This window comes from Filicampus tigris, chromosome 7 (genome assembly GCF_054856515.1).
Source record: "Filicampus tigris isolate MCC_2025a chromosome 7, RoL_Ftig_1.0, whole genome shotgun sequence".
Lineage (NCBI taxonomy): Eukaryota > Metazoa > Chordata > Actinopteri > Syngnathiformes > Syngnathidae > Filicampus > Filicampus tigris.
This window is the reverse complement of record NC_141223.1, coordinates 350,147-376,079: the sequence shown is the minus strand read 5'-3', so window position 1 is coordinate 376,079 and position 25,933 is coordinate 350,147. Positions and strand designations below refer to the sequence as shown.

Below are 25,933 nucleotides of genomic sequence, written 5' to 3'. Positions count from 1 at the left end.
TAAAAACAAAGCGTCAATATAAAACTCTCCCCAGCGGGCGTCGTTTGCTAGCAAGAGCGCGTGGTGAAACGTTTGCTTTGCGGAAAGCGGAAAGAAACAACGTCATCGAGTCAGCATTTCTTCTTTACTGGAAGAAGTCGCCACGTAGCACACACAAACTGAAGAGAAGGATTTCAACAGGCAGTCAAGTCGAGCATTTGCATGACTGTTGGGAAAACTCACAATCTCTGCGCCAAGGAAGCCGAGCCAACGACCAATGCCGCTTATTCCACTCACGGTTCACAAGCATGTCGCCGACGGTTGAGCTCCAAAATCTTTCTCGCCAGCTACCTTTGATTTCTGTACTTTTGTTTTTCAACTTCTTCAGCGACTAACTGTTGTGCTGCACTCTAAATCTGGCTTGCCGAGTAACTGTAGTGCCGCACTCTAAATCAGGCTTGCCGGAGCATCGTTTTCATAAAAGTAGTCCTTTGTCGCCATCTTGTGGCAGCAACGATCCTTTTACTGAGAAGTCCAACCTTCTCGTCTGCTTTTGTCAAGCGTGGCGCCGCGCAAGCGAGGGCGTTCTCGAGCAAGCTTTTTGCCTAGCCTGTCATCGGTCGGCGTCGGCCATCTTTGGAGTTCAGGCGTCCTCGTCCTCGTCCTCGTCGTCGTCGTCGTCTCCGATGACGCCGCGTAGGAAGGAACGTTTGAAATCCTCAAAGGTGATGTCGTCGCACTCGCTGCGGCCCATGAAAAAAGGGCCGGAAAAGAAAAGAAAACAACAACAACAACAAAAAGGATGTCAACACGTGCAATCCTCCTCGGGGGAATGAACGCAGCAACTCACTTTGGGTCTTTGGCTGAAAGCAAAAAGAAAAGAAAAATTTAAAAAAAAAACGTCACTTCCCCGGCCGGCCAAGCGCATGTGGGCCACCTCGTCGTTTTTGGGGGCCAACTAAATGGGGACATCAATTGCACAAGTCACCGGCGTGCTGACGCAACTAATTCAACTGGATTCTCACAAAGGCGGCGTGAAAATTTTTTTTTTTTTTTAATGCCAGCGATCGTACGATTCAGTGTAATCACATTCCATTGGATTTGTGTGCAAAAGTGGGCCAAGACTTCTCGAGGTGACTTAGTGATGGCTCAGCATTTCTTATATAATCCCACGACTGACCCGAGCGACGCTGACGGTGCAACCACTAATCTCATTAATGCGCGCACACATGCTCGTGCAGCGTTGTCACGGTGATGGAAGATGACAGCACGTACCCGCTTCAGGTTTAGGATGCATCAATCGCAAAGGAAGCTCCACACACACCTCGCTGCAATGCAAAACACACACACACACACACTCAGCATTGAGCACGTTGGGGTGTGTGTGTGTGTGTGTGTGTGTGTGTGTGTGTGTACCTGGAGCCCAGAGGTCTGAGTGCACAAAAAGAAAAGCCAGAAGGTCAGGTGTCATCAAAGGACAGAAAAAAGGGCCCAAGAGGAAAAAGTTACCCTGCGGCCGTCATCTTCAAGAGTAGCTTGTAAGACACCAACATGCCCTGAAGCTCCTTCAGCACCTCCTGCTTCACTCTGCACGCACGCACGCACGCACGCACGCACGCACGCAGACGACCAAAGATGAGCATTGCGCGGGAGCAAAAAGGACGTCCGATGAAAGGACGCGCACACGTGCGGCCATCCGGGCTGATTCCGAGCGGGCGGGCGGTGGCTTCTGATCGCAGGCGCAGTATGAAGAGTGTGTCGAGTATGAAGTGCCGTCAGCATGAAGGAAAATTCTTTTGCTCCCTCCTCCTCAACTTTTCAGAGCCTCTTTTACCGTAACGTTTGAAAAAATAGAAAGAAGTTCCCGGGATTCAATGGGCGAACTGTGAAAAGGCAAATCAATGGGTCGATGGCAGCGAAGGAGTGAAGCCAAACTCGGCTGCCTGTTCAATCGCCACCGTTCTGTCCGTGAGGAGCTGCCGGACACCGGCCACATTTGGCGACGAGTCGGCGCGGCTCCTTTGCCGGTGAGCTCGCCGCCTCGAGGGAAGACCCAAGCGTTACGTTCCCAAGCATCCCGGCGGCTTTCCTTCAAAAGTCTGCGGATTCGGTCAAGGTGGGATCGCTAGCCGCAACTGCCGCAACCCGTTCGGCCGTTTCTTTATCTATGACAAAGTGGCGTCGTCGGCCGGGGAGCGAGAGCGCATCCGCGCCGGCCGATTCGATCCCGCGTGCGACGCTGCAGAAATGTGGCGAAAAAACAAAGCAAAAAAGCCACCTTCCCTTAATACACTTGCGGTTGGCACAGTGTAAAAAGTCTGGTGTCAAATGAGCCTTTTTGCACTTTGAATGGCTCCATTCTACGGCCCTCGAGAGGCCCCGGGCGCTTGCCACAGTCACCTGATCCGTAGCCAGCGTTGCGCTAACGCTGACGCTGACGCTAACGCTGACGCTAACGCTGACGCTAACGCTGACGCTAACGCTGACGCTAACGGTGTGGAGCCCTCACATGCTGGAGGAAGCCAAGTTGGTATCTTGGTGCTTGAGGTGTCCGTCCAGGGCCAGGCCTCGGCGCTCCTTGTTGTGCTCCAGACGCGGGTACAACGTGTACGTCTTTGCCAAGCTGGAACCCGACGCCACGCCGTCACTGGCGCAACCACACGCGACAAGACAATACACGCTCGCGTCATCCTCATGGCCAATTATTGCTTCCCTCTCTCCGCAGCACTCTGCTCAGGCGTTTCAGTCCCTCACCCGGTTTCCTCTTTGGCCACCGACTTGACGTACTTGTCGTTGGAGTAGAGGACCACGTTGGTCACCTGCTCCACTGCGCACGCCACAGACACAAGCTGACAAAGAGCGGCGGGCGGCGGGCGGGCGGGCCTTTAGGCGGGCCTTTAGCCGGGCCTTTGGGCGGCGCGTCTGCTACCTGACAGGCTGATGTCCTTCACCTTCCTGTTGGACCCGTTTGCGATCTCCACCTCGGCCCGCACCGGCTCGCCGTGGCCGAACGTCTGCGCGCAAACGGGAAAGCGCCATTTTAGCCGCCGCTGGCCTCGGGGGGCCGACAAAGCGAGAGTCTCTGACCTCTTTGGGCAGACTCAGTTTGACGCAAAGAGGTTTGTCGGACATCAGGAAGTCAAAAGTGGTCTCCGCCAGCGGCGAGGCCTCCGCATCCCGCGGAGCGTACTGGATCTTTCGAACGGTGAGGCCGACCGAACTCCTGCCGAGCGACAGACAAAAAGGAGGCCGAGCGGACGGGCAAAAGTCGGCAAAGCGACAGACACCCACTGTTTGTCCGGGTTGCGGTGGCGAGCGTCGGCGCAGAACGCTTTCACCTGGAACTCCACGGCGCATTTCTGCAAAGCCACAGCCCAGGTTAGCTCGGCGCGCCAGCGGAAAAGCCTTCGTCTCCCCCCCCCCCGACCTTTCCGACGTCTGACGGTCCCGGTTGCAGAGTGACCGAGTTGGGCAGGTTGTCGGGCAACTGCAACAAAGGCCGCGCACCATCACCCAACAGACACGTTTCACATTGTTTAGATGTTTACCAGTACCTAGGTTATATATATAAAAAAAAAAAAAAAAGAGATTATTCAATAGAAATAATATAATAGAAATGATCTATGAATACAAAAAGAAGTACTTGTATACATATTTCAAATACAAAAAGAAGTACTTGTATACATATTTCACTCTTCTTGGGCACCAAGACTTTTTGGTTCAACCGAGGGTAGTGAAATCAGATGAATAAATTGGGCAAATGCTCTGTGCTAAAAAACTAAAATAAACACTGGTATTGGTTTTTCATTTTGTGTTAATTTAAACTTTATCAAAAAGGTTTTACTATTTTCACTACTCTGCAGAATTTAAAAGTAGTAAATTGATCTACACAATCAAAATGTGCTATGCACCTGTACCCAAAAAAAGGAAGACCTTTTTTGCACTATAACATCGTGTATTACAACAAACTTAATTATGGGTTTGATTGTTATGTGATGCCAATGAGGGTCGTTTTTGTGTCGAGTGCTGATATTTCCCAGTTCATGAAAGCATCACTCCGTTCGCGAGTGAGAAAGCGAGAGAGCGAGAGAGAGAGAGAGCAACGCGCGCTTCCTGCTTCGATATCCACCACAGGCGTAAACACACAGAGCTGTGGTTGTTAATCAACGCGAGTTTACTGAATAACGGCTGCCTAATCCATAGAAGATGTCTGTTAGTTATCAGGGCCGATACCGATTATCGGCTCCGTATTTAGAGCCGATACTCATTTTCAGTCAAAAGGAAAATATTGGCATCTAAAAAAAAAATAAACTCTTAACATTTTTTGAATGTATTTAAGCATGTTTAACAGGGTTTTTTTTTTCAGATTCGCATAATGTGAATTTCTTTAAATCGCAAGAAATAAGAAATATATAGAACAAATTAGATCGATATTTTCAACAGTAAATAAAGTTCTCCAAAATGATGTTAAAACTTCACTTTTTGCATCATTGTTTTGATTTCAAAGAAAAAACAAAAGTGTCCCCAGGGTCGGTAGAATCTCTTCTCTTATAAAGACGCCTGAAAATTGACATCAACAGTTCCAGTTAACACAGTTTGAAATGGATTTATGATCAGCCATCAGATTAGGAAAAAAAGGCCGATGTCCATGTTCGTCAAAAGGCTGAATGTGAGCGCCGATAACGGGCTCGGCCGATTTTTTCCGTTTTATTTTTTTTATGCGAAGCACATTGGGTCGACCCCGAGCCCGTGCTTGAAATGCACCACAGAAAGAAAAGAAAGCTGCCTTGCTTTGCCCATTGGACTAGTTTTAGGAAGTTAAGTTTCACTTTTGGTTGATGACTTTCCAACGAAAAAGCTTTTTCAATTTGGATTTCTTTGGTTGGTATCCGTGAACTCTCCCAACGTTGCCGGCGGCGACCGACCCACCTCCAGGAAGAAGGGGAAGGCGTCGCGGCCCAGCTTTCTCAGCAGCTTCTCCTGAATTTTGCTGCGCGTCAGCTGCTCCTTGTCCCGCAGCTCCGGGAAAACCTGGCGGGTGGCCACAAACAGGTCGCGCCGCAAGGCCACGCCCATCACGTCCGCGTCCCGCCGGCCGTAGACGAACGTGCACGACAACATCACGTAGACTGAAGACACAAAACGCAAAAGGCCTGACGTGGACGGCGAGGCAAAGGCGGGGGACAACTGCGGCGGAGCCTTGAGATGCGAGCACGCTCCTAACTCAAGTCGTCTCTCCCCATTGAAAAATAATATTGGGCGCGGTCAAAACAAACTCAGGAGCCACTCTATGTATCATGACTTGATGCTGCAATTCAATTCCTTGTGCTGCCACCAGGTGGCAGTACTGAATACAACTCAAATGAAGACTTTTTTGAATTGCCGTCGTCATCAGTCATTTCCCATCAAGAATCGAGACTATTGTTGGCCTAGTAGCATAAGTAAGTGCCTGCGGCATTTTGACAAGATCAATCCAATTCCTGGGTTCCGATTGAAAAAAATACAAATAAAACGCAGCCAAATCATTTAGGGCACAGATAGGCAAGTGGCAGCCGCACTGAGTGTCTCCTTCATGCATCTTCAAAATAGAAAAACGTTTTTTGTAACCTAAATAAAAAAGGAAAGAGAAAGAAAGGAAAGGCTCCCCTCCCACCACAGTTGGCGTGAGCATTGCATTGTCTGCTGCGTGTGTGGAGTTTGCGTCTTGTAATACTGCATATGCCACGAAAAGATAATTTCAACACAACCAACTTAATCCGACATTTGAAGAACAAGCAATTGAGAGACTATGGTGAGTTTACGAGGCTCACCGCATTGAATGAAGTCGAGGCGGACGCGGCGCAGTACAAGTGGCATTATTGCCACATGCAGGGAGGAGACGCATTGTTGGTCACTTGTGGCCAACGGACCCACTATATCATTTTAGAATTCACAAAAAGATTCAAGAACAGTGACTTTTTTCTCGTTGACAAAGGCACAAGATAGTTTGTCTACGCACAAGACAAGAAAGCAAGCTCCTGAGTCGTTTCAATTTAGGAACTCATTGAATAGTTTGGTCGCGTGAAGCCCGCATGTGACTCTTTTTTTCTACTTTGATTATATTGTGAACCATGCAACGTTTAGGTGGCCTGTTATTTATTTGACTTTTGGCATCATGAAGTCTTTTGAGACTGCTGATTATTTTGATCTGTTAAAAACCGTGTTACTAAAAGCTGGTCAATTGAAGTTTTCCCGTTATCTTTGCGACTGAGTAATTGTCGCATCGTATCGGCCGATCTCACTCACGCACGATCGGTATCGGCGTCATAAAACCCTGATCGGAACGTCCCTAGTCGGGAGGCTTCCGCCCCCCGCTGAAAACGGTCCTCACTCACGCTGCCGCCGTTTCAGGCCCTAACCCTCGGTAGTCAACGTGCCCGTTTGTCAACTGACCTCGTTTTCCCGCCAGCTGCGAAGTGTCGATGACAACCACGCCGTCTGCAAGGACACAAACCATGACAACGACAACGACATTTAGCCGTGACACAGTGACATTTGTCAATTGCGTTTCTCCCCCAAGGGGAAAGTGTGGCTGAGGCTCTGATGCCGCTTAACTCAGAGGTGCCCAAAGCCGGTCCCGGAGGGCCGCTACCCTGCACGTTCTACGTGCGTTATTTCATGTTTGCGCCACCACCGACTCGCCAAGTTCTCCCTGCCGCGTTTCCGACATGAATTAGCCTGTGCTAATGTCCAAAAGCAACTTTTTGCAGGCGGCGGGCGAAAAGGGCCACATCTCCAAAATGTTCATTTTCAATGATCATCATCATCATCATCAGGTGGAAACAAAACAAAACGCAAGACAGCAAGCCATTTTCAAAGACTTCTTCATTTCCAACGTGAATATGACAAGAGCAACTAATCAGACAAGATCACACACACAATTTCAATTTGAATTACATGACACCTATTCAAACAGAAGCAGGAAGAAGTAAAGCTTCTTTACTCCCTCGCCTCGCTTCTATCACTTTGACACACTAGTGGTAAATTTGGGCAAAGGAGGTCTCGGCCGGACGCTAACCATTTGTGCGGTCGGTTTGCGCCAACCAACGCGTCGTCGTCGTTTTTTGAGGCGAGCCAAGACTTTTGAGCCAAAGTCCGACCCGGGGGCCAAACGCGGTCCAATTTTATGGTTGGCTAAAATGTGACGTCACATCTCGTTATCTTGACTAGCTTTGTCTCACGTCACGCAAGCGGACACTTTGGGAGCACCGAAAGCGAGCGGCACTCACCGACCGGGTCCACGCGGTCGCAGTGGTCCACAAAGTCTCTGCCGGGCATGTAGATGGTCACCTACGACAGCAAGCCGACATGGAGATCACCGGGACGGCGGCCAACCTTCTCTGACGCTTCTTCCACAAATACAACGCAATCTCCCACATTGGACGATCGTTCTTGATGTAGATCAAAGGGAAACATTGACGTAGGGGCTGAGAAGCCGCAAAACCGAGTTGGACCAAATTGGTTGAAATACGTTACCCTGACCGACCGGTCTTGACTTCTGAACAGGCTCCCGATTCTACATTCATGACATTTGTTGCCAGAAGTATTTTATTTCCAAGTAAAGCGCGTAGCGTATTGCCGAGTGGGTGCTCGAGTGTCAAGTGGACCGACGGCAACTTACCGACTTGTCCGGGGACGCTTTCTTGAAGACGACTCGCTTGGCACTCATGTCGACGGGCGGGACCTGCAAGACACTGGCTTCACACAACACTTTTCATATTAGAGTGATGGTGTCTGGCACTTTGCACGGATGACACTTATGCGCACTCTGCGCAGGCGCAGGCACACGCACAGCCGCCGCCGCAGCAGCAGCAGCAACGGAAACAGCGGCAGCAACAGCAACAGCAACGAAAACAGCAGCAGCAACAGCAACAGCAACAACAAACGCGCTGGAAAAACGCAACGAGCGGAGCTGAGCGACACACCTGACGAAGACGACCGAGAGCAAAACTGGCGGTCGGCGCGAGCCTGCCGGACTTATACAAAGCCCCTAAGCCGCTTACGATCCATCGCCACGCCCGCTCGGCTCGTCACATCAAGTTTGGTCCTCCTGGGTGACGCTTAGGAAGCAAGTCGAGCGGAGCTTGGACGTCTTTATTCACTTGGTATGCGTACAAAGTCCACATGATATTGACAAGTCAACAGACTCAGTCCCGTGTCGCTACCAAAGTAGCGGCGCAAGAGTTCCCTCCCGTTGAGAAGACGGGCGTGGCGGCCGAGGCCGGCAGATTACGACTCGGCTTAAACTGCCGACGTCGGCTGCATGTCTGACCTTAAAAACAAAAAGGTGAAGTCCGGTCCTTGCGTCACATATCCGACCACAGGATGGCCTTGCTGCCCTTCTCCACGCTGCTCACGTACACGCCCGACGGCGACCACGACACGGCGTTGATGGCCGAGCTGCGGGGCGACAACAAGTTGGCGGCGATTACACGCCGGCCTTCGGCAGAAACAGACTTTTTTCTCCCCCCCCCGCACGCTTTGGAGCAGGGCTCTCAAAGCCAGGACCTCGAGGGCGGCCAAATTGAGATCTTTCCCTCCTCCGACACATCTGATTCAAATGATCACCATCATCATCAGGGTGAGAGATCGACCCGTATGTTTTTTTCAGGGCCGACGCCGATCATTGGCGGTCAAGGACGCCGACAACCGATATACATTTTCAGTGAAAAAAGGACAATATTGGCATCAAAAAATGACAACTCTTCTTAACTTTGTTGAAATGTATTTGAGCACGTTTAGTGATCGATACTGAATTTCTATTTATGTATTTCTTTTCTTTTAATATTACTATATACATGTTTGTTTGAAAATTGGAACAACAAGTTCAGGGAGCGCCCAGGGTTGTCAACGCGTCTTCAAAAGTGAAAGGAAAACCTAAAACAATAGCTCCATATAGTTTTCGACAGCAAAAGGCGCACTCTAAAATTTCAAAGTGACAAAAGTGTTAAACTTTTACATCTCTTTGTTTTGATTTCAACACAGTTTGAAATGGATTTTCTTTGGACGGGCGGCCATTTGTTTGAAAAGCGCTCATCGTTTCAACCAGATTTCTCTCCTCCTTGGGCAGAGCAGCCTTGAAGAAGAGACGCACGAGGCCGGCTTTTCATTTTCCGCTTCAAGTCAGTCTACTGGGAGATTAGACACACTGGGAGCATCGACCGGAGAACATTCTTCCCCACAAGATGTTCCCAGCGGGCCCACCGGTTGAAACGCGGCATTCGGATGAATCCGAGTTTAGCGGCAAAATGGAGCACCCCTTTCTTTTTGTCACTTCTGAAAATGACATGACGGTTGCTCGGGGCTCAATCGCACGCAGCTCACCTCTTTTCTGAAGCTGAGCCACGATCGGTCGTCAGCAGAGGCCAGTTGGAGCAACCGTCCTGCCATTTTCAGCCGACAGCAAGTGACAAAATGGCCGCCCCCTGAGATGGACAAAAACGGCTGGATTCGCTCTTATTCCGCCGCAAACGCTCTATCGATCAGAATGCCGCCTCTCAACTAGCGGGCCTGCGTAGAAGATATTCTGGAAAATAAAATGGGCGGCATAGAACATAGTCTTGTAAAGACTTGTTGCGAGTTGACTTGCCCTTTTAATTTAGGTGGTAAGGTGACAATGTCTGTCTTCAACAACCCCTGCCAAATTCAAATGATTTGAAAATAATAGTAACGATGATGATGATGGCCAAGTCTACCAAACGAGGCAATTTCTCTTCCGACGTGAAACAAATCGACAGGGTCTTGCCCTTCCTTCAATTTGGGAACATTTCAAAGTTGACCAAGTACGCCCTCGTTTCAGATGGCATACGCGGGAACGGGAGGGGCTTCGGCTGGCCCGTCTTACTTGTGATTTCTCTCCAGCGTTCGGTCCACCTTGCCCGTGAGCACGTTCCAGACGTACAGCGCTCCGTCTGCCGAGCCGCCGGCCACAAAGTTTCCATCGGGACTAAAAGGAAAGCGACAAACAGCTTCAGGGGCAATCCAAAGCCAAAGCCAAAGCCAAAGTTAAAGTTAACGTTTGAATGCCAAAACGGGAAACGAGAATGAGAGGCAACTACTTTTAGCTCTCCAAGTGCAACTTTTAGCACGCCTATCGATGTCCGCACCGCATCAGGCGAGGTGACGGAAAGCAACTAGAGCAAAAAAAAAAAAAAAAGAAGAGGAAAAAGGAGAGCATGCGCATACTTGGAAACTTTGTTTTTGGACGCCAAAGATCCTACAGTATGCAGTTTTTGATTGGCTGTTACAAGCGTGACGCTGTTCACCTCCTCGACAACGGCTGCAAAGCACTACTTCTCGCAAAACAGAGCTTCTAAATTCCCTTCATAGTTGTGTGGCAAAGCGCTACTTTTGATCAGTGGGCCAGAGCATTAAAACAGCAAAAACATCCCCCCCCCCCCCCCCAGCCAATATAGCGATGGCTTGCGCTAACGCATTGTTCGTAACCTTGCTCATAACTCCAAAAATTCTTGGTTCCCCATTAAAATGAATGGAAAATGCCACTACGGGAACCAGCACCAGTGAGCAAAGTTTGTTATTTGATAAGGACAAATAGCACTCGACGGAATTCCGATTGATGATGTGACGTGTGATCGATCCATTCATTGGACGCAAGTAATGAATTACTTTGCAGATTGCTCCCGCCTTGGCCACTGGGGGGCAGTAGAATAGGGTCCTAACAGACAAATGGAGAGGAACCGCAACTCTCCTCGGCGGGTCAAAAAGCTGCAGTGAAATGTCACGTTTCATCGTGTTTGTGTTGTTGCCCGTCTATGGCGTTTTCTGCTCTGCGTCGGCGTTAAGCTCGCGGGGCGTTCTGAAGGCAATTTTGTAATGTGTCAAAAATGAGAAATGCTGACTATCGGCCAAACTGAAGCTGGTCAAATGAGCAGAGTTCACCGCCGAGAGCTCCACCTCAGCCAAGGAGAATGCATATCCATGACAAGATGGAAACGTTTCGTTTCGACTTTGAGAGGCAACCCACCTGAAGGTCACTCGGGTCCAGTCGGCGCCGCACTTGAAGCCCTCAGCACTGTAGAGGACAAGAGAAATGTGAGCCCGGCGCCTTCACGGCACGTCAACTTGGGTCACGCCACGCCGAGACAAATCAGAAACGCGGCGTCAGGTGACGGCAAGTCCCGTCACATGGCGTCACGGCAAATCAAGCGGCACGGCGCCAGGTGCCGCAGGTCCGATCGCCGGCTCGCGACGGCACGCGTCCCGTCACGCGGCATCACCTGAGAGTCTGTCTGACGGCGTTGGCGCGCAGGTCGATGATCTTAAGCAGGTCGTCTCTGGAGCAAGTCAGCAGCTCGGTGCGGTCGTGGTTCAGGTCCAAAGACGTCACCCGGCCCGCCAGTTCCAACTCCCGCACGCTGCTCTCCGCCCTGAAAGCAAAGCGGCGTCCGCGCTCGTCCCATCGCTTCCTCCGAATTGGCAAGGCCGCAGCTCACTGACCTGATGTCCCAGAAGCGGACCTTCTTGTCAAAGTGTCCGCTCATGACGCACTGCTCGGTGCACACGATGTCATTGCAGCTGGAGCCGGTGAACACTGTCTTTATGCCTGCCGGAAACAAGCGAGCGTGGGTGGGTGGGTGGGTGGAGGCGGAGTCACGCGCGGACCGCGGCGGTGGCGGCGGCGGCGGCTGCCTGCCTGGCTGCCTGCCTGCCGGCCAGCCTGCCAATCACCTACAGACTTTGCTGCGCAGGTCCCACAATTTCAGGGTTCGGTCGTAGCTCCCCGAGACGATGCGAGCGTTGTCCAACAGGAAGCGAGCCGACAGAACCTTGCCGCTGTGTCCGGTCAGCGTGTGCTGCGGAGATCAAGCACGTCGTTCAAGCATCCATCGTCATCCGGGCCAAGTCGCTACTTTTCAGCTCCCTTTTACAAAGTCTTCCGTAGGGCTGCTCCATTACGAAAAAAAAAATACTATTCACGGTTATTTGGGCCAGAACTGAAATCACCATTATTAAAAAAAAAAAAAACATTTATTTTTGGGGTACAAAACAAAAGAAAATGCTTCAATGTAGAAAATACAAAGATAAACTTCTTTGAAACACTAGAATTATCCAAGCTCCTTTTGGAGCAAACATTTATGAAATTAGCCATTATATATATATTTAAAAGGTGCAAATGTATAAATCCAAGTGTGATTTCCTTGCGTAAACACACAGTGCGCTGAATATAAATGCATATAAATCAACCTTTTTTACGATGGTGCCAATTTAATCATCCATCGTCATTGTCATTCATTTTCGCTCATTGGGCAGGCCTAGTTTGAGTGACATTCGACAAGAATGTTTTGAGGCGCTACTTGATGGAAGAAATTTGACAATCACAATTCTACAAGATGACAGCGGCAACGCTGTTGGAGCTCATGACAAAGAGGACCCGAAGAAGGACCCCGCCCCCTCCCGACTGGGCAACGGCGGCCTCGGAAGATGGCGTCCACCGTGCGCGGTTTGACTCGCGAGCGTCTTTGGTCTCAGCAGAAGATTGATGATCACGAGTGGGAGCGGCCCCCCGCGGCCCGGCGCTCCTCGCCGCCCTCCGGTGTAGGATGCGCGTCGGCCGGCCGGCCCGCCTGTGCTCCCGGCGGGCGGCGTGCGACGCGGCATCCGCCTTGTCAGCAGTTCCTTGACCAGCGCTGCGCCACTCCCGCACGCTGGCGCCGCGGCAGGCGCTGCTGGGAGCCAAGCTGGCGGCTGCGGGGGGCTCTTCCCGCTTCAGACCTTTTACTTCTCATCACGGACCCCCGCCAACATTGGACACCCCCGCTGATTCTGCCATTTGTTTGTTTCCAATCCCAAAACAAACAAAAAAAGACACCTCTTTGCCATTTTGGGCGGAAAATCCAATGATTTTCCACCATTACACGTTAAGGTCAACAAGCGATACACCGATTATCAAAACAGACTCGATTCGCGTGACAATTCATTTGCGTCCATGAGCTTAATTTATTGCACCTGCACTTGTTTGTCAGTTTGTACCCTACCATTGACTGGTCCCCGTTCTGGAGCATCCCCATCTCCAAGCTTGACCCATTGAGGCCGGGATAACCGCGTTTCTACCGCGAGAGTGCTGTTGCGTTTTTCTCCCTTTAAAGCCGGGAGAGCGTGCCCGTCATTTTCTCTCTCTCTCTCTCTTTTTTATCCAATTTTTGGCCTCTTAACCCATGCAGGCCTAAAGCGGCTGGCTCAACAGCTCCCCAAAACCGCCGGTCGTCTTTGGAATTACCCTTGAAAACATAAAGTTTTCCCAGAAATTCAACACCTGCAAAGTACTTCCTATCTCCGCCCCTGTAGCAGACAGAAACATAATTCCATAAGAATTTGAGAGCTTATTAGACATGTGGCTTTCACACAGATCCGAGTTTATTCATCTTTACTGTTTCAATCGAAGAGGTAAAAATAAAGCGTGAGTGCAAGAGAAGCACTACTTTTAATTGAAAAAAAAAAATCGAGTGGTAATTACCATCCTCTTTTCTGTTACAAAGACGTCGATGTAGTCACGATCGACAAACATATATCTTAACCATATATCACGTTCGACTGGTTCTACTGCTTCAAAGTCCACAATCGCGACGTCTATATCACTGCCGTTATTCATTTCCGAGCTCCCGCGATCGACGGCGTCCGCCATTACTGCTCAAAAAAATTCCGGATATCTGCCGACGACTCATGACACCGTCGCCGTCATGTCTATTCTGATGCATTTCATTGGTTAAGAGACAGAGAATTAAATAATAAATAGAAAATGACATATACGCTCTGCCCGGCTTTAAGGGTAGAAAGACGCAACAGCGCTCCCGGCTCTAGTGGTAGAAACGCGGTTATGCGCTCCCATCCTTAATAGGTTAACCAAAATATTCGTGTGAGTGTGACGGTGTCTTGAGACCGCGGGCAATGTTCCGGAATTTTTGGGAGTAATAACGGCGGATGCCGTCAATATTTGTTTGTAGACAATGCCAATATGGACGCACGGTCATTTTTTTCAAATGACAAATAGTGCTTTTCTTGCACTGACACGTGATTTTGCCATCTTGGATTGAAGCAGTCAAGATGAATAAAGTGGGGCCGGTGTGAAAGCCACACGTCTAAGCGCGCCAATTCTTTTGGAACAATGTTTGTGTCCGCTACAGGGGCTAAGAGGGCAATTCTTCATTCTTTTGGAGGTGTTGCATTTGTGGGAAAACTTGAGGTTTTCCAGCGTAATCCCAAAGACGGTTTTGCTGAGCTGCTGAGCCCGGCCCTTCAGGCCTTGATGGCTTCAAGAGGACAAGCGCTAGGCAAAAACGGATAGAAATGGGGCTCGCCCGCTTGATGGCGCTGAAGAACTAACTTTGGAAATGCTGAAACAATCAAATCAGTGATAGGAAAACCTCGAGATGCACACCAACAAGACTGACCCTCAGTCTGTAGTCGTCCAAAGTCCAGATGCGACTGGCAAAGTCATTGGAGGCAGCCAACAGGTAGGAACCCTGCAGACGCACACACGCACACGCACACGCACGCGCTGATATTATCAGCTGGGCATTTGAATCAAAATGGAGCGTCCGTTATGTCAGAGACTTACTGCACTGTCAAATTCGATGCTGGTGATTCCGGCGTTACTGCCGGTCAACGCTCCTTTCGGTTCACAGCGACCTGCGCGGGGCAAACGAGTGCTTCCAGTCAATGGCTTCTTGAATTCAAAAGTCCAACATGCAGCAAACGCCGAGGCGCAATAGTTCACAACAGCCAATCGGCCATCAAACTAATCGACAGAGGATTCCGCAAAAAAGGCCTTCAAATATTAGTGCAAACGTTACGACAAACGCTTCCGACCTCGAACGGTTCTTCGGAACATGAGCGAGATTGGCAGGCTGTTACTTGGCACGCTGGTCACTGTTGTCGGCGCGTCGACTTGCGTCGCGACGTCCAATTTCTTGAACAGCGCCTTCAAGGCATGTTGGCGCCGTGCTCGACAAAAACAAAAGTGCGTTTCCTGGTTGCCTTGCGACCGGCACGCCTGGGAACGGGTGACGCAAGCGCGTCTCCTTCCCCTCAGAATCACGTGTCGCCGATGGCTCTCGTGAGCCCGCAAGTGCTCATAGCGGTCAAAAAATATATCAACAAAGACCCGGGGCAACACGGTGAGGGCTACACTGGCAGCTGTCGCGAGCATGCCGGGACGTCGGTGTCTCCGGCCGACCCAAACGGCCGCCGATGTGACGAACGAAGGTCTCAGGTTGAAAACTTGAGATCAGTAGCCGCGCCCCTCCCGGCACTGCCGCTCAACTCGCTTGCTTTTGTTGTCGGAGGTGATCACGAGGAGCCGAGAAGATCTGCGCACAGACTCCGCAGGTGATGTCACCTCCTGTCGGTGTGAGCGCCGCCTGGAGTACGCCGACACGTGGAGACTCGCAAGCGTGCCGGCGGCGGGAGGGGATTGGGGCTCATCAGACCTTTTACTGCTCATCATCGACCTTCGTCTGGCTGGCGGGCGGGCGGGCGGGCGTGCGTGCGTGCGAGCGAGCGTGCGACCCACCTGAGACCACCTCCCACAGCTTCACCCTGCGGTCCATCCCTCCTGTTGCCAAGACACGCGAGCCGGGGCTGAACCGCACGGCGTTCACCTCGCCGTCGTGCGCTTCCTGGACAAAACGCACCGGACGCATGAAAGGCACACAGAGAAAGGACACAGACCCGCACGCACAAACACTGAAGCACAACCACACACTGAAACAGGCAAAACGCCGTGCTAGTAGAATGTTTCTTCCTCTGCTACGTTGCAGATTTTAGTGCTCTGACTTGTTGGTGAATATTCCGTTCCACAGCGCGCGATTCTTCTTAACCCCAACAAGGACTGGACCATCGCACAAAATGACAGTTGGCCAGAGATGAGAGGTACGCGACCCCATTTTGCCGCTCCGTCCACGACCTGGGCAACCTTCCGTCATCGTCCCTCCGTCCTTATTCATCAAAATATAAATCATCATTCTCCAACCACGTCCGTCCTCGTCCTATTAAAGCGCATTCCGCCCTTACAGTCTGCCCCCGCTGTGTCCATGCACGACATTATTTCAAGCTGGCTAATTTGCCATTCACATCCACTTAGCGGCTGTGTGTATCTTGAGCGGATTGAATTGATAATTATCATATTGTGGGGAGGTTGGCCATGTGCTGTACAAATGCTCAGGATAAATATATATATATATATAAAAAAGGCGTTACTTACAAAAACGTGCAGCGCTGCGGACGGGACTCGGACCTCCACGCAGGCCCCCGACGGCGCCTCGTTGTTTTCTGGAGACGTACTCAAGGAATTGGCGCCTCGCCGTCTGCCGAGGACAACAACTCTAAAGCCGTCACGTTCAAACGGGAGCCGCAGCGCAAAACACACCAAAGGTGTCCCACCCACCCGAAGATGTTGGAGATGGAGTCCAGAAGACCACCTGGGGGGATCTGGGAGATTTTCCTACTGAAAGAAAAATCACTTTTAACAACAATGACCATCACTTTGATTCACGTGGCACCTTTGACAAAAACTCCCAGTGTACTTGCTGTTTGTTTGTTTTTTTTGGTCTTCTTTCCTAAAAATCTCTTGGCTTTGCTGTTTTGTGCTCAGGGCAGGGCAAGGCAAGGCAAGAAAAGTATGACTTTGGCGCCACCTTGTGGCCGTTAGCTTTGATTCATTGATGGCGCCTTGAGATGTCCCGTGCGACTTTTGTGATTCTGCGGTTAGCTTAAACATGTTGTAGGCGCCATAATTGAGTGTTATGTCATGTGGCGTTTTGGTTGATATGGTAACAGGCTGGTGGTCGGGTCACATGTTGTAAATGGCGAATGCCGGGTAATTTAAAGAGGCGCGCTTACCAGCTGCGCGGGAGAGAGAGTCGGGCCGAGTCGGCGTATTTTTTGTCGACCGCTTCTGTATGCTACGCTTCGGCTAGCTTAGCCACGCCACGGTTTCAGTATGCCCTATTGTGCTAATATCGAACCATTCGGAGTGTATCCGTGAAAGCCACGGTTTCATTCAAACCGATCAAAGCGCATACGAGACTCAAGTGTTTCAACCGTCAAGCCGCCGTAACAGCAGTGCGTCAGACAAGTACCCGAGCCACCCACCCACTTTCTCTCAGAAGCGACAAGGCTGCTTGGAGGCGCTACACAATGTTTCACACTCTTTTGTTTTGTGGCTCACTTTTAGAGTCGACTTCAAGCGCGAGAGGCATAAACGACGCCCGACACTCGGAAGAACAAAAGTGTATTCATTCCCCCCCAACAATTATTAAGGGCTTCAACTATACACAGTCAGTATGTAAATATTTGCTGCTTATAGTGTTATATCAATTATTTATTTTGCTGTAAGAGATTTCCACGTGAAATGCAACCGTTGCGAGCGGCGCTCTTCTGTGCACAGAGGAGCTGTGAAAAATGAGCCACGGTGATTTAGTTGTGGCGGAAAAACGTGGATTTCCACCGCGATGTCCGCATCGGTCACTTCCCGTGGTCTCCCGGGGCCCGATTGGCTAGCTAACGGCCCCAACGCACCAAACAGACGGCCTGTGGCGACTTTCCGACGTCGGATCAGTGTGTCGGCGAGGCCTTTCCAGCACTCGAGAATGGAAAAGTGTCCAACGACCAAACAAAGGTCCAGTCTTTTTGGTTTAGTTTGTCTCTTTGGTCGTTTCATCCCGAGCTCCCGTCGACGGGATCTTCCACTAACTTTAACTAAGCTAGCGGGGGGGAAACGTGAACCGCGATGGATCAAACGTTACCTGGGCGTTCTGCCGAGCGCCGGGCCGTGCGGCTGCTCTGCGCCCGCCTTCCCGGAATCCCCCGCCAGAACTTCAATGTCGTCGTCCCTGAGGAGAAGAACAAGTCAGCGCGGGCGCCGCGTCCGCCCGCTCGACAAGCCACAAGTTCACCGACGGGTCGACGACGGGAAGCGGTTCCTTGGCGGCGTCCGCCAGCTCCTTCTGCAGTTTAGCCTGTCTGCGTCTGGGAGGGGGCGAGAGCAGCGCGCGGGGAGGCGGTCACACGCGTGCCGGTCCGTCTGGGCGGCGGCGGCGGCGGGCTCCTCCACCTACCTGCTGTCCTTCTCGTTCTCCGCATTGAGTCGGTTGGCTTCCTGCGCCTTCTCGGCCATCCAGCGCGAGACCAGCTCCTGGTTGTCCTCCGTGGTCTTCCTCAGTTTCTCCTCCAGGGCGCTGAAGGTAATCTGCAGGGCGTCGTACTCGTCCTTCAGCGTCTGGTTGGCCCGCTCCAGGTCCTGCGCGACACACGCTTACAAGCTCAACGCGCTGGCAAGCTAGAAGACCGACAGACGGCTGCGCTCTCGGCTCCTGCCGCCTGGTTGGCAGTGCGGGGGTGGCGGTTGTGGTGGCATTAATTCAAATGGCCGATTAATCGGTGATCAGAGTTTTGTCCCCATCAAATCTCTGGGCACCTACAAATGAATCCCATTTCGCCTAACTGTCGTGAATGTCCTTGCAAGAGCAGGGGGCGGGTCCTCCTACCTGCAGGCAGTTGTTGAGATCTCGACAGTCGCCCTCCAAGTTGGCCATCTGCTGCTGGTACTCCAGCATCCTGAAAGACCAGACCAGCCGTCAGCGGGCGCAAATTGCCGGCCGAGGCGCCGACGATTTGCGCGGCAACTCACTTGGCCTCGTTGCTCTGGATCTCCTTGTCCTTCTGCTGGATCAGGTTGTTGAGCTCGATGACGGTCTGGGCCAGCTGAGGGGCGTGATGTGGCGCAAGGGAAAAAAAAAAGAAAAATGAAAAAAAGAAGAGTGCTAGCGGACGTTGGTCTTAGTCGGTAGACGGAAACGATAACGGAAGCCGGTTTAAAATGATCGGCGGACCGGCCTATAGGCGATTACTATTTCGTACATCGGGTGTAGGCGCGAGGCAATAAACGGACCAGGAAATTTTGGGAAAAGTGCACAGCTCTGGTCGCTAGCATAAGCTTTGGCCATGACGACAATGAAAAAAGAAATAAATAAAAAATGTGGATGATTGTTAAAAGCAATTGTTTCAATCTCAAATCAATGCTTTCATGGGAGACTACACAAAATGGAGAATCCTGACTATTAAGAGGCGAAATTTGGACAATTGGAAAATGGACAAGGTCTCCAAACCATGAATTGAGTATCAAAATCATCACCTATTCATTTGATCGTCAATTAGTTGTGGACTAGTTGTTGCACCTCTTGGAGTGACTAAGGCTAGGTTAACACCGCAGGTCTTAATGCTCAATTCGGATTTTGGGAAAAGAAAAAAAACATTTGAATTTTTTTGTAAGCGTTCATGCAGCATGACATGATAAATGCGACCTCGGCCTTGTCCGCCATACGAGCGCAAGCGTCGCCAAGGCGACCCGTATGCGCAGAGGAAGAGACGACGTCACTCACCACCGATTATTTACAGAAGTAAACGTGGTCCAACGAGTCGGGGCCTTTCTCCAGTGAAGCCATTCGGTAGGAGGTAGAAATAAATAGAGTATTTGGGGGAAACGGCGAGGCGAGGCTTTTCTATCTCATGTCATGCAGAAGTCACTAAAGATGACACATCATAACAGCGCATGCGTAAAAAAAAAAAAAAAAAAAAAAAAAAAATGAATCGATCGATCTGAACCGTGGCAGAATTACTATCCCCGTAAACGTCCACATGATGCTTTATGTTTCAAGCGGGATGAAATTCAAGTCAAACATCAAGTCAATACTATTAGACAACACAACTTTGCAGATTCGATCCCCCTGCTGCCAGCACTTTCCCTCCGCCCGCGCGGGGCCCCGGATGACGTCAATGTTGGATATATGCCACCTGGCCGTTTAGACCGCGGTCCAATTGCAAAAAATCCAAAACCTATCCGATTTAGGACCACATATGAAAGCCACCCAGGTCGGATTCGAAAAATTCTAAATTGAGCCGTTCAGACTGCCGTGAAAAAAATAAAATAAAATAAATCAGATATAGGTCGCAAAAAAATCCGATCTGTGTCGCATTTGTCTGCGGTGTGAACCTAGCCTAAGTGACTCGAATGGAATCGAATCCAGATCTTGGCTCAGTTTGACAGTCAACTTCAACTGAGTGGCTTGAGGCCTCGTTTGATGAACTGTTGACTATCTGCAAAAAGTACTGTCGTCGGGCTCAACGGCCCCCTCGCAGCTCTCGTAGCAACGGTGCGGTTAAGTCTTCTTTTAAAGAAAATATTGAGGACATCTGTCTGGATGGCTCAGAGCAAAAGGTCGCTTAGAAAAGCACGGTCGACAGGACGTCCGCCTGCACGCGCGCGCGCGCACACACACACACCTCTCCTCGTTTCTTGTGCAGCTCCGTCAGCTCCTCCTGATGGCGGATCCTCATGTCGGCCATCTCCTGCTGCAGCTGCAGCGCCAGCGCGTCACCGCGACCGCCGTCCGCCGCCCTGCGAGCCAGACACCCAGTCAGCCATACAAACGCCCACGGCGAGAGGCCTTTGGCCGTCGCCGGCGCTCACGTGGCTTCGTGTCCTCGTGTGACTTCGTACTTGTCCGCTTGGTAGCGCTCCGATAGGACGGCCCGCAAGTCCGACTTCTCCAGCAGACGATTATCTGAAACATATGCGCGTTGGTCGATGTGACTTCATTCCATTAATAAAGAAATAGATAGGGAAATATATAACGATTATGGGAAATAATCCTTTTTTTCCCCAAGTAATTGCCATTGCAATATGAGTTGCGATTTTTTTCCCCCCAAGGTACTTTCTAATGTATTTTTCAACAATTCATCTTTATTACAACAAACAACATCAAATCTGTAATGCCTCACACAATACCGAGGTAAAGGCAAATGAAGCATTCGTTTATATGAAAGACAGCTTATCGACGACAATTGGAGGTATATAGTTAGGAAATATTTTGACGTGCGCTTGGTTAAGCGTTGACCACGTCATTGTGCCGCACGGGTGTGGTGGAAACATAACAACGATACTAGTTCACAGAAGTTCACAAACAGTAACAAGTTCATGAAATTAGAAAACAGAGAGGTTCATGTGATTTGTCCAAAAGAAGACGAAGAACCCGGACCGTCCAAACAACACACGTACACGGTGACTGTTTCACCCCCTCCCCCCCTCCCCCCCCCCCCCCCCCCCACCCGCGGGAAGTTTGAATCAAAGGATCGAGGACCATGTAGCTGCGGAGGCATTAGCTTAGCGTTGTGGTGTCAATAAAGTAATGACCATTGAAACCGCAGCCTTCGCGATTACATTATTGCGTTTTTACAAATCGCTATTAAATTGCAAAGGCAATTGATCATTCAGCCCTAATAACCTAACCCTAAAAAACTCGTCTGCGTTCAGCCATCAAAGGCATCCGAATGGGGCGTCACTCACATTGATGGACGATCTCCTCGAAGCCGTGCCGCTGCAGACGGTCGCGAAGCTTCAGTTGCTCGCAGATGTGTCGCTTCCACGTGCAGGCGCCGCGTCGCTGCGCCATGACTACCTGAACGCACAAACAAGCGCTACATGAACACCGCTCTTCATTCGCGGGAACGTCCGTGACACTAAATTCGTTTTCAGTCACAGTCTTGAGGGGAGACTATTGGATTAAATGTCTTTCCAATTCCACTGTGGAGTATGCATGTTTAGGGTTAGGGTGAACTGGGGGCTCAGTATCTTGCTCAAGGATCCCTCGACATTGTCACATTGACCAGGGATTGAACCCACAACCTTTTGGGTTGAGAGACCACATGCCGCCCACCTCACAGAACACAACATTAACACAATTATCAATGTCGTTTAGAAGTCAAAATATAAAAAATAAAACATTAAAAAAGACAGAATCCCCTTTCAGGAAGGCAAAGGTGCATATATCTAAGTCAACGCAGGAAGAAAAAAAGTGTTTGTTTCCTTAAATAAAAAAAGCATAGTTTTAATATCAAAATGTTTTCTTTAATACAAATTTTAAAATATATCCTTTGTTCATTTCGTTCCACAGCATTAACCACAAATTAATCATAAATAGATTCTATAAATGAAGCCCAAAATACCTAATTTTGTTCTTTTGATTGCCGTCCTTGTTTTCGTGCGGACACTGTTGTAAAAGTAAAACAAGTAATCACACACTAGACAGTAAACAATGCCAATGAAGGCTTTGGCGACGGGGGGGGGGGTTAGTGTAGCCTCACCAGCTGAACCTTTTAGGGAAGCAGTAGGATGGAAAGCTTCAAGTGTTCACAAGGCTTCACCTGCCCCTCACGACTGACGGCGGAAGCTTCATTTTGCATCCCGACTTGAGATGTTCGCCAGACTTTTGTTTTCCTGATTGTCTGTCACGTGTTGTGGGCTCAGCACAACGTCGTTTACGTCACGATCGAGTCAAGCAAATTAAATAATAATAATAATAATAATAATAATAATAATAATAATAATAATGGGCTCCCTGGCGGATTACATGACGATGGGTCGAAGAAGCTACGTAATGATTTGTGCATATTTGAGAAGAAAAAAAAGAGAGGAACGCAAAGAGTCGTGACTCGACAAGTTAGCATGCTAAAGTAGCCGCAAATATCCTTTGGGAGGAGACATGCTCTCCGATACTCTGACGAAGTCAGAAACGAGATTCATACCAACCTGCGTCGTGAAGGGAGTTGTTTGACTTGGTTCTTTCGCCCGTCAAAATGTCCCGTTGCGTTGCGCTTCCCAGTCGACAGCACTTCCTTCACTATGCTCACTGCGCCTCGGCTCCATTTTGCCTCTGGAGGAAGGCGCGCTTCTTCCGGGCCGTCGCGGGAAAATGACGTCAAGCGAACGCCGTCTCGTTTTTATGCGTTTACCAAAGCTGCCAAACCAGCAAAAAAATAAAAGTTCCAATAATACGTGATATCAGTTATCGCGTCAAACCTTGGTAGGACTGATTTCCTCTTAAACCAACCAAAACGAAGGTTTTTTTTCCGGTGTTCTGATATTCTTTCCGACCCATCGAGACTTCCTACCAATGCCGAGTGCGCTTGCGCACGCATGCGCACCGCCGATAAGTGTTTTCGCGGGAATTTTGTAACTTTTTGTCCTACGCTCGGTTAAAAGCGGCGAGTACTTACTATTTTCCTTTTTATAGAGTCTTATTTGACTTTTACATTGCCTGAGAAATACTTTTGGCGCTATACCTGTGCGTAGTGGACACCCCACACACAGTTCTGCTCAAGAAGCCCTTACCTGTCAACTTGTACGTTTTCCCCGTATTTTAAACGTTTTTTGATCATTTCCAATTGTGTACGCCGTATAACAATTTTTGTGCGGAAATTTTTTTTGAAAAACTCACTGTTCAAAATTTTTTGAAGACGGTCTGAATGGCTCAATTCCGATTTTTTCAAATGCGACCTGGGTCGCTTTCATATGTGGTCCTAGATCGGATACGTATCCGATCTTTACCAATGCGTTAGCGGTCTGAACGGCCAGGTCGCATCTACCCGACATTGACGTCATCCGTAGCCCAAAATGTGCTCCGCGCAAGCAGAGGGAAACTGCTGGCAGCAGGGGATCGAATCTGTAAAGTTGTTTTGAGTAACACTATTGACTTTATATTTTACTTTAATTTAATCCCACTTGAAACATGAAGCGTAAAGTGGACATTTATGGCGATCGGGAAACGCTGGACCACATTTACTTCTGCAAACACAACGTCGGGTGTGACGTCATCTCTTCTACTGCGCATGCGGGCCACTTTGACAACTTATTTATAATGTAATATGAACGCTTACACAAAAAAATAGGATTTTTTCAAAAAATACGAATTGAGCATTAAGTTGTGTTGCCCGTCGGCTTGACAAGGAGCACCTGCGGCTCAAGCCAAACTCTGGCAGGCTTTCTGGACCTGGAGGATTTGCCACCTCTGGTAGACAGATGGGTAGATGTGTTATCAGCAGGGTAAAAGCTGCGCTCTGTCCGATTCCGTCGCCGTAGCATGACGTCGTTGGCCACCGGACATCTTTGGCTTCTTTGCATTTGATTGCTAACCGCCAATCAAGATGACCGCTGTACCACACAACTTAGCTCCCACGATCGAGACGCGCAAAGCAAGGCGATGGCTGATGGAGGGGCTACGCATCTCAATCCCATTTAAAGACACTCAAGGCTTTTAATCGGTTTGAAGGTTTTTTTTCGGCAATGAGTCAGTGTTGACACTCGCTCCTCTTGTCAGGCCTCTTTTGAATGAGTACCAATTAAAATATCGTTCGTATTTGGGTGCACTTGGTGCTTTACGCTTTCAAACGAGGTGACCGGTGGCTTGTGAAGAACGCATCCGGACCACGATCCCAGAGGAGGACAGACAGGACACTTGATGTCGACGATGACGGACACGCACGTGCACGAAGCTCCTGCTTTAGAATGCATTTCAAGGAATAAAAGTGGGCTTCGAAAATATAGAAAAAAAGACAAAAAAACCGTTCAAATGGTTTCGAGGACCTTAATCAAAAGGTATGAAGAAAAAAAGCAAAGGGTCTGTTATGTTTGGGCTTTTTTTTAGTTTCGTTTTCTCAGTATTTCTCGTCAATGATTTACCTGTCTGCATTCCACACCCTAGTGTTGGCCAATCAGCTCCCTCCGACCTTGTGCGTCTCGTCCAGGTGTTTGTCGTTGTCTCGTCAGTATACATGCTCGTATTTAAGTTCCTAGTGATATATATATATATATTATATAACAAAAAATATATAGTTCAAAATAATAGTACAAAATACAAAAATATTTGAAAATAAAAAATATAGAGTGAAACAAATGTGGAAATAAAATTAAAAACGATATGTTAAACAACGAGCTGGTAACGCGAGGACGTCTTTTTGCCACAACTTTTGAACACAATTTATGCACAAGTTACACAAAGGACTGTACATTTGTATTTTAATTGTATGTGGTCACAGACGTTATGGACCGATATACATGATTGGATTCATCCGAATATTATTCAATTGAAAGAGCTTTTTATAGAAGATGTTTCCTTGTTTTAAAAATTGGTCAACACTATTCTTACCTTTGGGAACATGTTTCTATATACACAAATGTACAATTTTGAAGGTGAACTTCTTCTATTCCTTTATTGGTACATTTACTACTTAAAATGTCGATACCATTAATGTAGAGATGATTCATAATTTGTTCCTTATAAAAGCACAAGAAGCTACACCGCTTCAGTCCGACCACGCAGAGACGTCATGCCACGCGGCGGTCGCGGCTCGGGAGGCGGACTATGGAGGCCAATTTGCTGCAAAAGTAACTTGTACTAAGGAAATGGTAAAAAAAACCATTATATTCGTAGAGAAAACAATTTGTGAAATAATTTGGTATCTGAAAAAAGAAATTGTACTTGTAAAAAAAGGAAAATTTGTACCTGTAGAAACGACAAGTTGTATGTGTGAAAACCAAAATTCTCCTTGGTAGGAGAAAAAACGACTTGTAGTTGTGGAAATAAATGCTGTACCTGAAGCAAAATTTAATTTGTACTGTTTAGTACCTGTATGGATGGCAATTGTAGTTGAAGAAGTCGCCACTTGGGGTCGCGAGTGGTTTTTCTGCTGCTGGCCACACAAGTGACTTTTGCACCTAATTCACCTCCATACAAAACGGGCATGCGGCGGAAACCTGCGAGAACGAAGTCATCCCGTGCTCAATGCTCATCTCCTAGCACATTCCAAATACGGTGCAGTCCACGACGATACGGGAGGTGCAGTGTAAAACTCACGTCTGCAAGTAGAAGCATGTCATGCTTGGCGTCGGCGGCCGTCGGGATCGTTGCACGCAAGTCGATTGGACAATGTGCAGCCGCGGTAGCACACGGAAGGAATGGGCTTCTTGCGAGGAGCACTTGACACATGCTCAGAGCGTTTCTGGTTTGAACTGCGATAGGAGAATTGAAGAGCAAACGCAAGAATGCGGTACCTCCACCACAAA

General features: G+C 49.2%; 2 protein-coding genes across 4 annotated transcripts; both read right to left on the bottom strand.

Annotated features, from left to right (window-relative positions):
- Positions 1-105: 105 nt before the first annotated feature.
- LOC147144229 (S-arrestin-like) lies at positions 106-7,787 on the bottom strand. Of its 3 annotated transcripts, XM_086035211.1 has the most exons (15): positions 7,640-7,787; positions 7,248-7,308; positions 6,412-6,456; positions 4,909-5,108; positions 3,407-3,466; positions 3,271-3,338; positions 3,067-3,202; positions 2,909-2,993; positions 2,734-2,806; positions 2,489-2,626; positions 1,489-1,566; positions 1,396-1,410; positions 1,255-1,307; positions 830-842; positions 106-722 (listed from the first exon to the last, which is right to left on the bottom strand). In XM_086035211.1, exons 1-15 carry the CDS (start codon positions 7,685-7,687, stop codon positions 623-625), a joined length of 1,173 nt encoding a protein of 390 aa, XP_085891337.1. In that variant the 5' UTR covers positions 7,688-7,787; the 3' UTR covers positions 106-622. The 3 variants fall into 3 exon arrangements, with proteins under 3 accessions (XP_085891337.1, XP_085891336.1, XP_085891338.1); XM_086035210.1 differs by lacking the exon at positions 830-842; XM_086035212.1 differs by lacking the exon at positions 1,255-1,307 and having other exon boundaries at positions 547-722.
- atg16l1 (ATG16 autophagy related 16-like 1 (S. cerevisiae)) lies at positions 7,640-24,624 on the bottom strand. Its single transcript, XM_086035197.1, has 22 exons — positions 24,551-24,624; positions 22,622-22,829; positions 21,380-21,491; positions 20,504-20,597; positions 20,317-20,431; positions 18,665-18,738; positions 18,522-18,591; positions 18,093-18,274; positions 17,935-18,003; positions 17,781-17,867; positions 16,421-16,480; positions 16,238-16,340; positions 15,548-15,653; positions 14,594-14,664; positions 14,427-14,498; positions 11,711-11,831; positions 11,476-11,581; positions 11,256-11,405; positions 11,003-11,050; positions 9,863-9,964; positions 8,291-8,418; positions 7,640-7,712 (listed from the first exon to the last, which is right to left on the bottom strand). The coding sequence occupies exons 3-21, from the start codon at positions 21,483-21,485 to the stop codon at positions 8,325-8,327; spliced, it is 1,830 nt and encodes a 609-aa protein (XP_085891323.1). The 5' UTR covers positions 21,486-21,491; positions 22,622-22,829; positions 24,551-24,624; the 3' UTR covers positions 7,640-7,712; positions 8,291-8,324.
- Between the last annotated feature and the right edge of the window lie 1,309 nt (positions 24,625-25,933).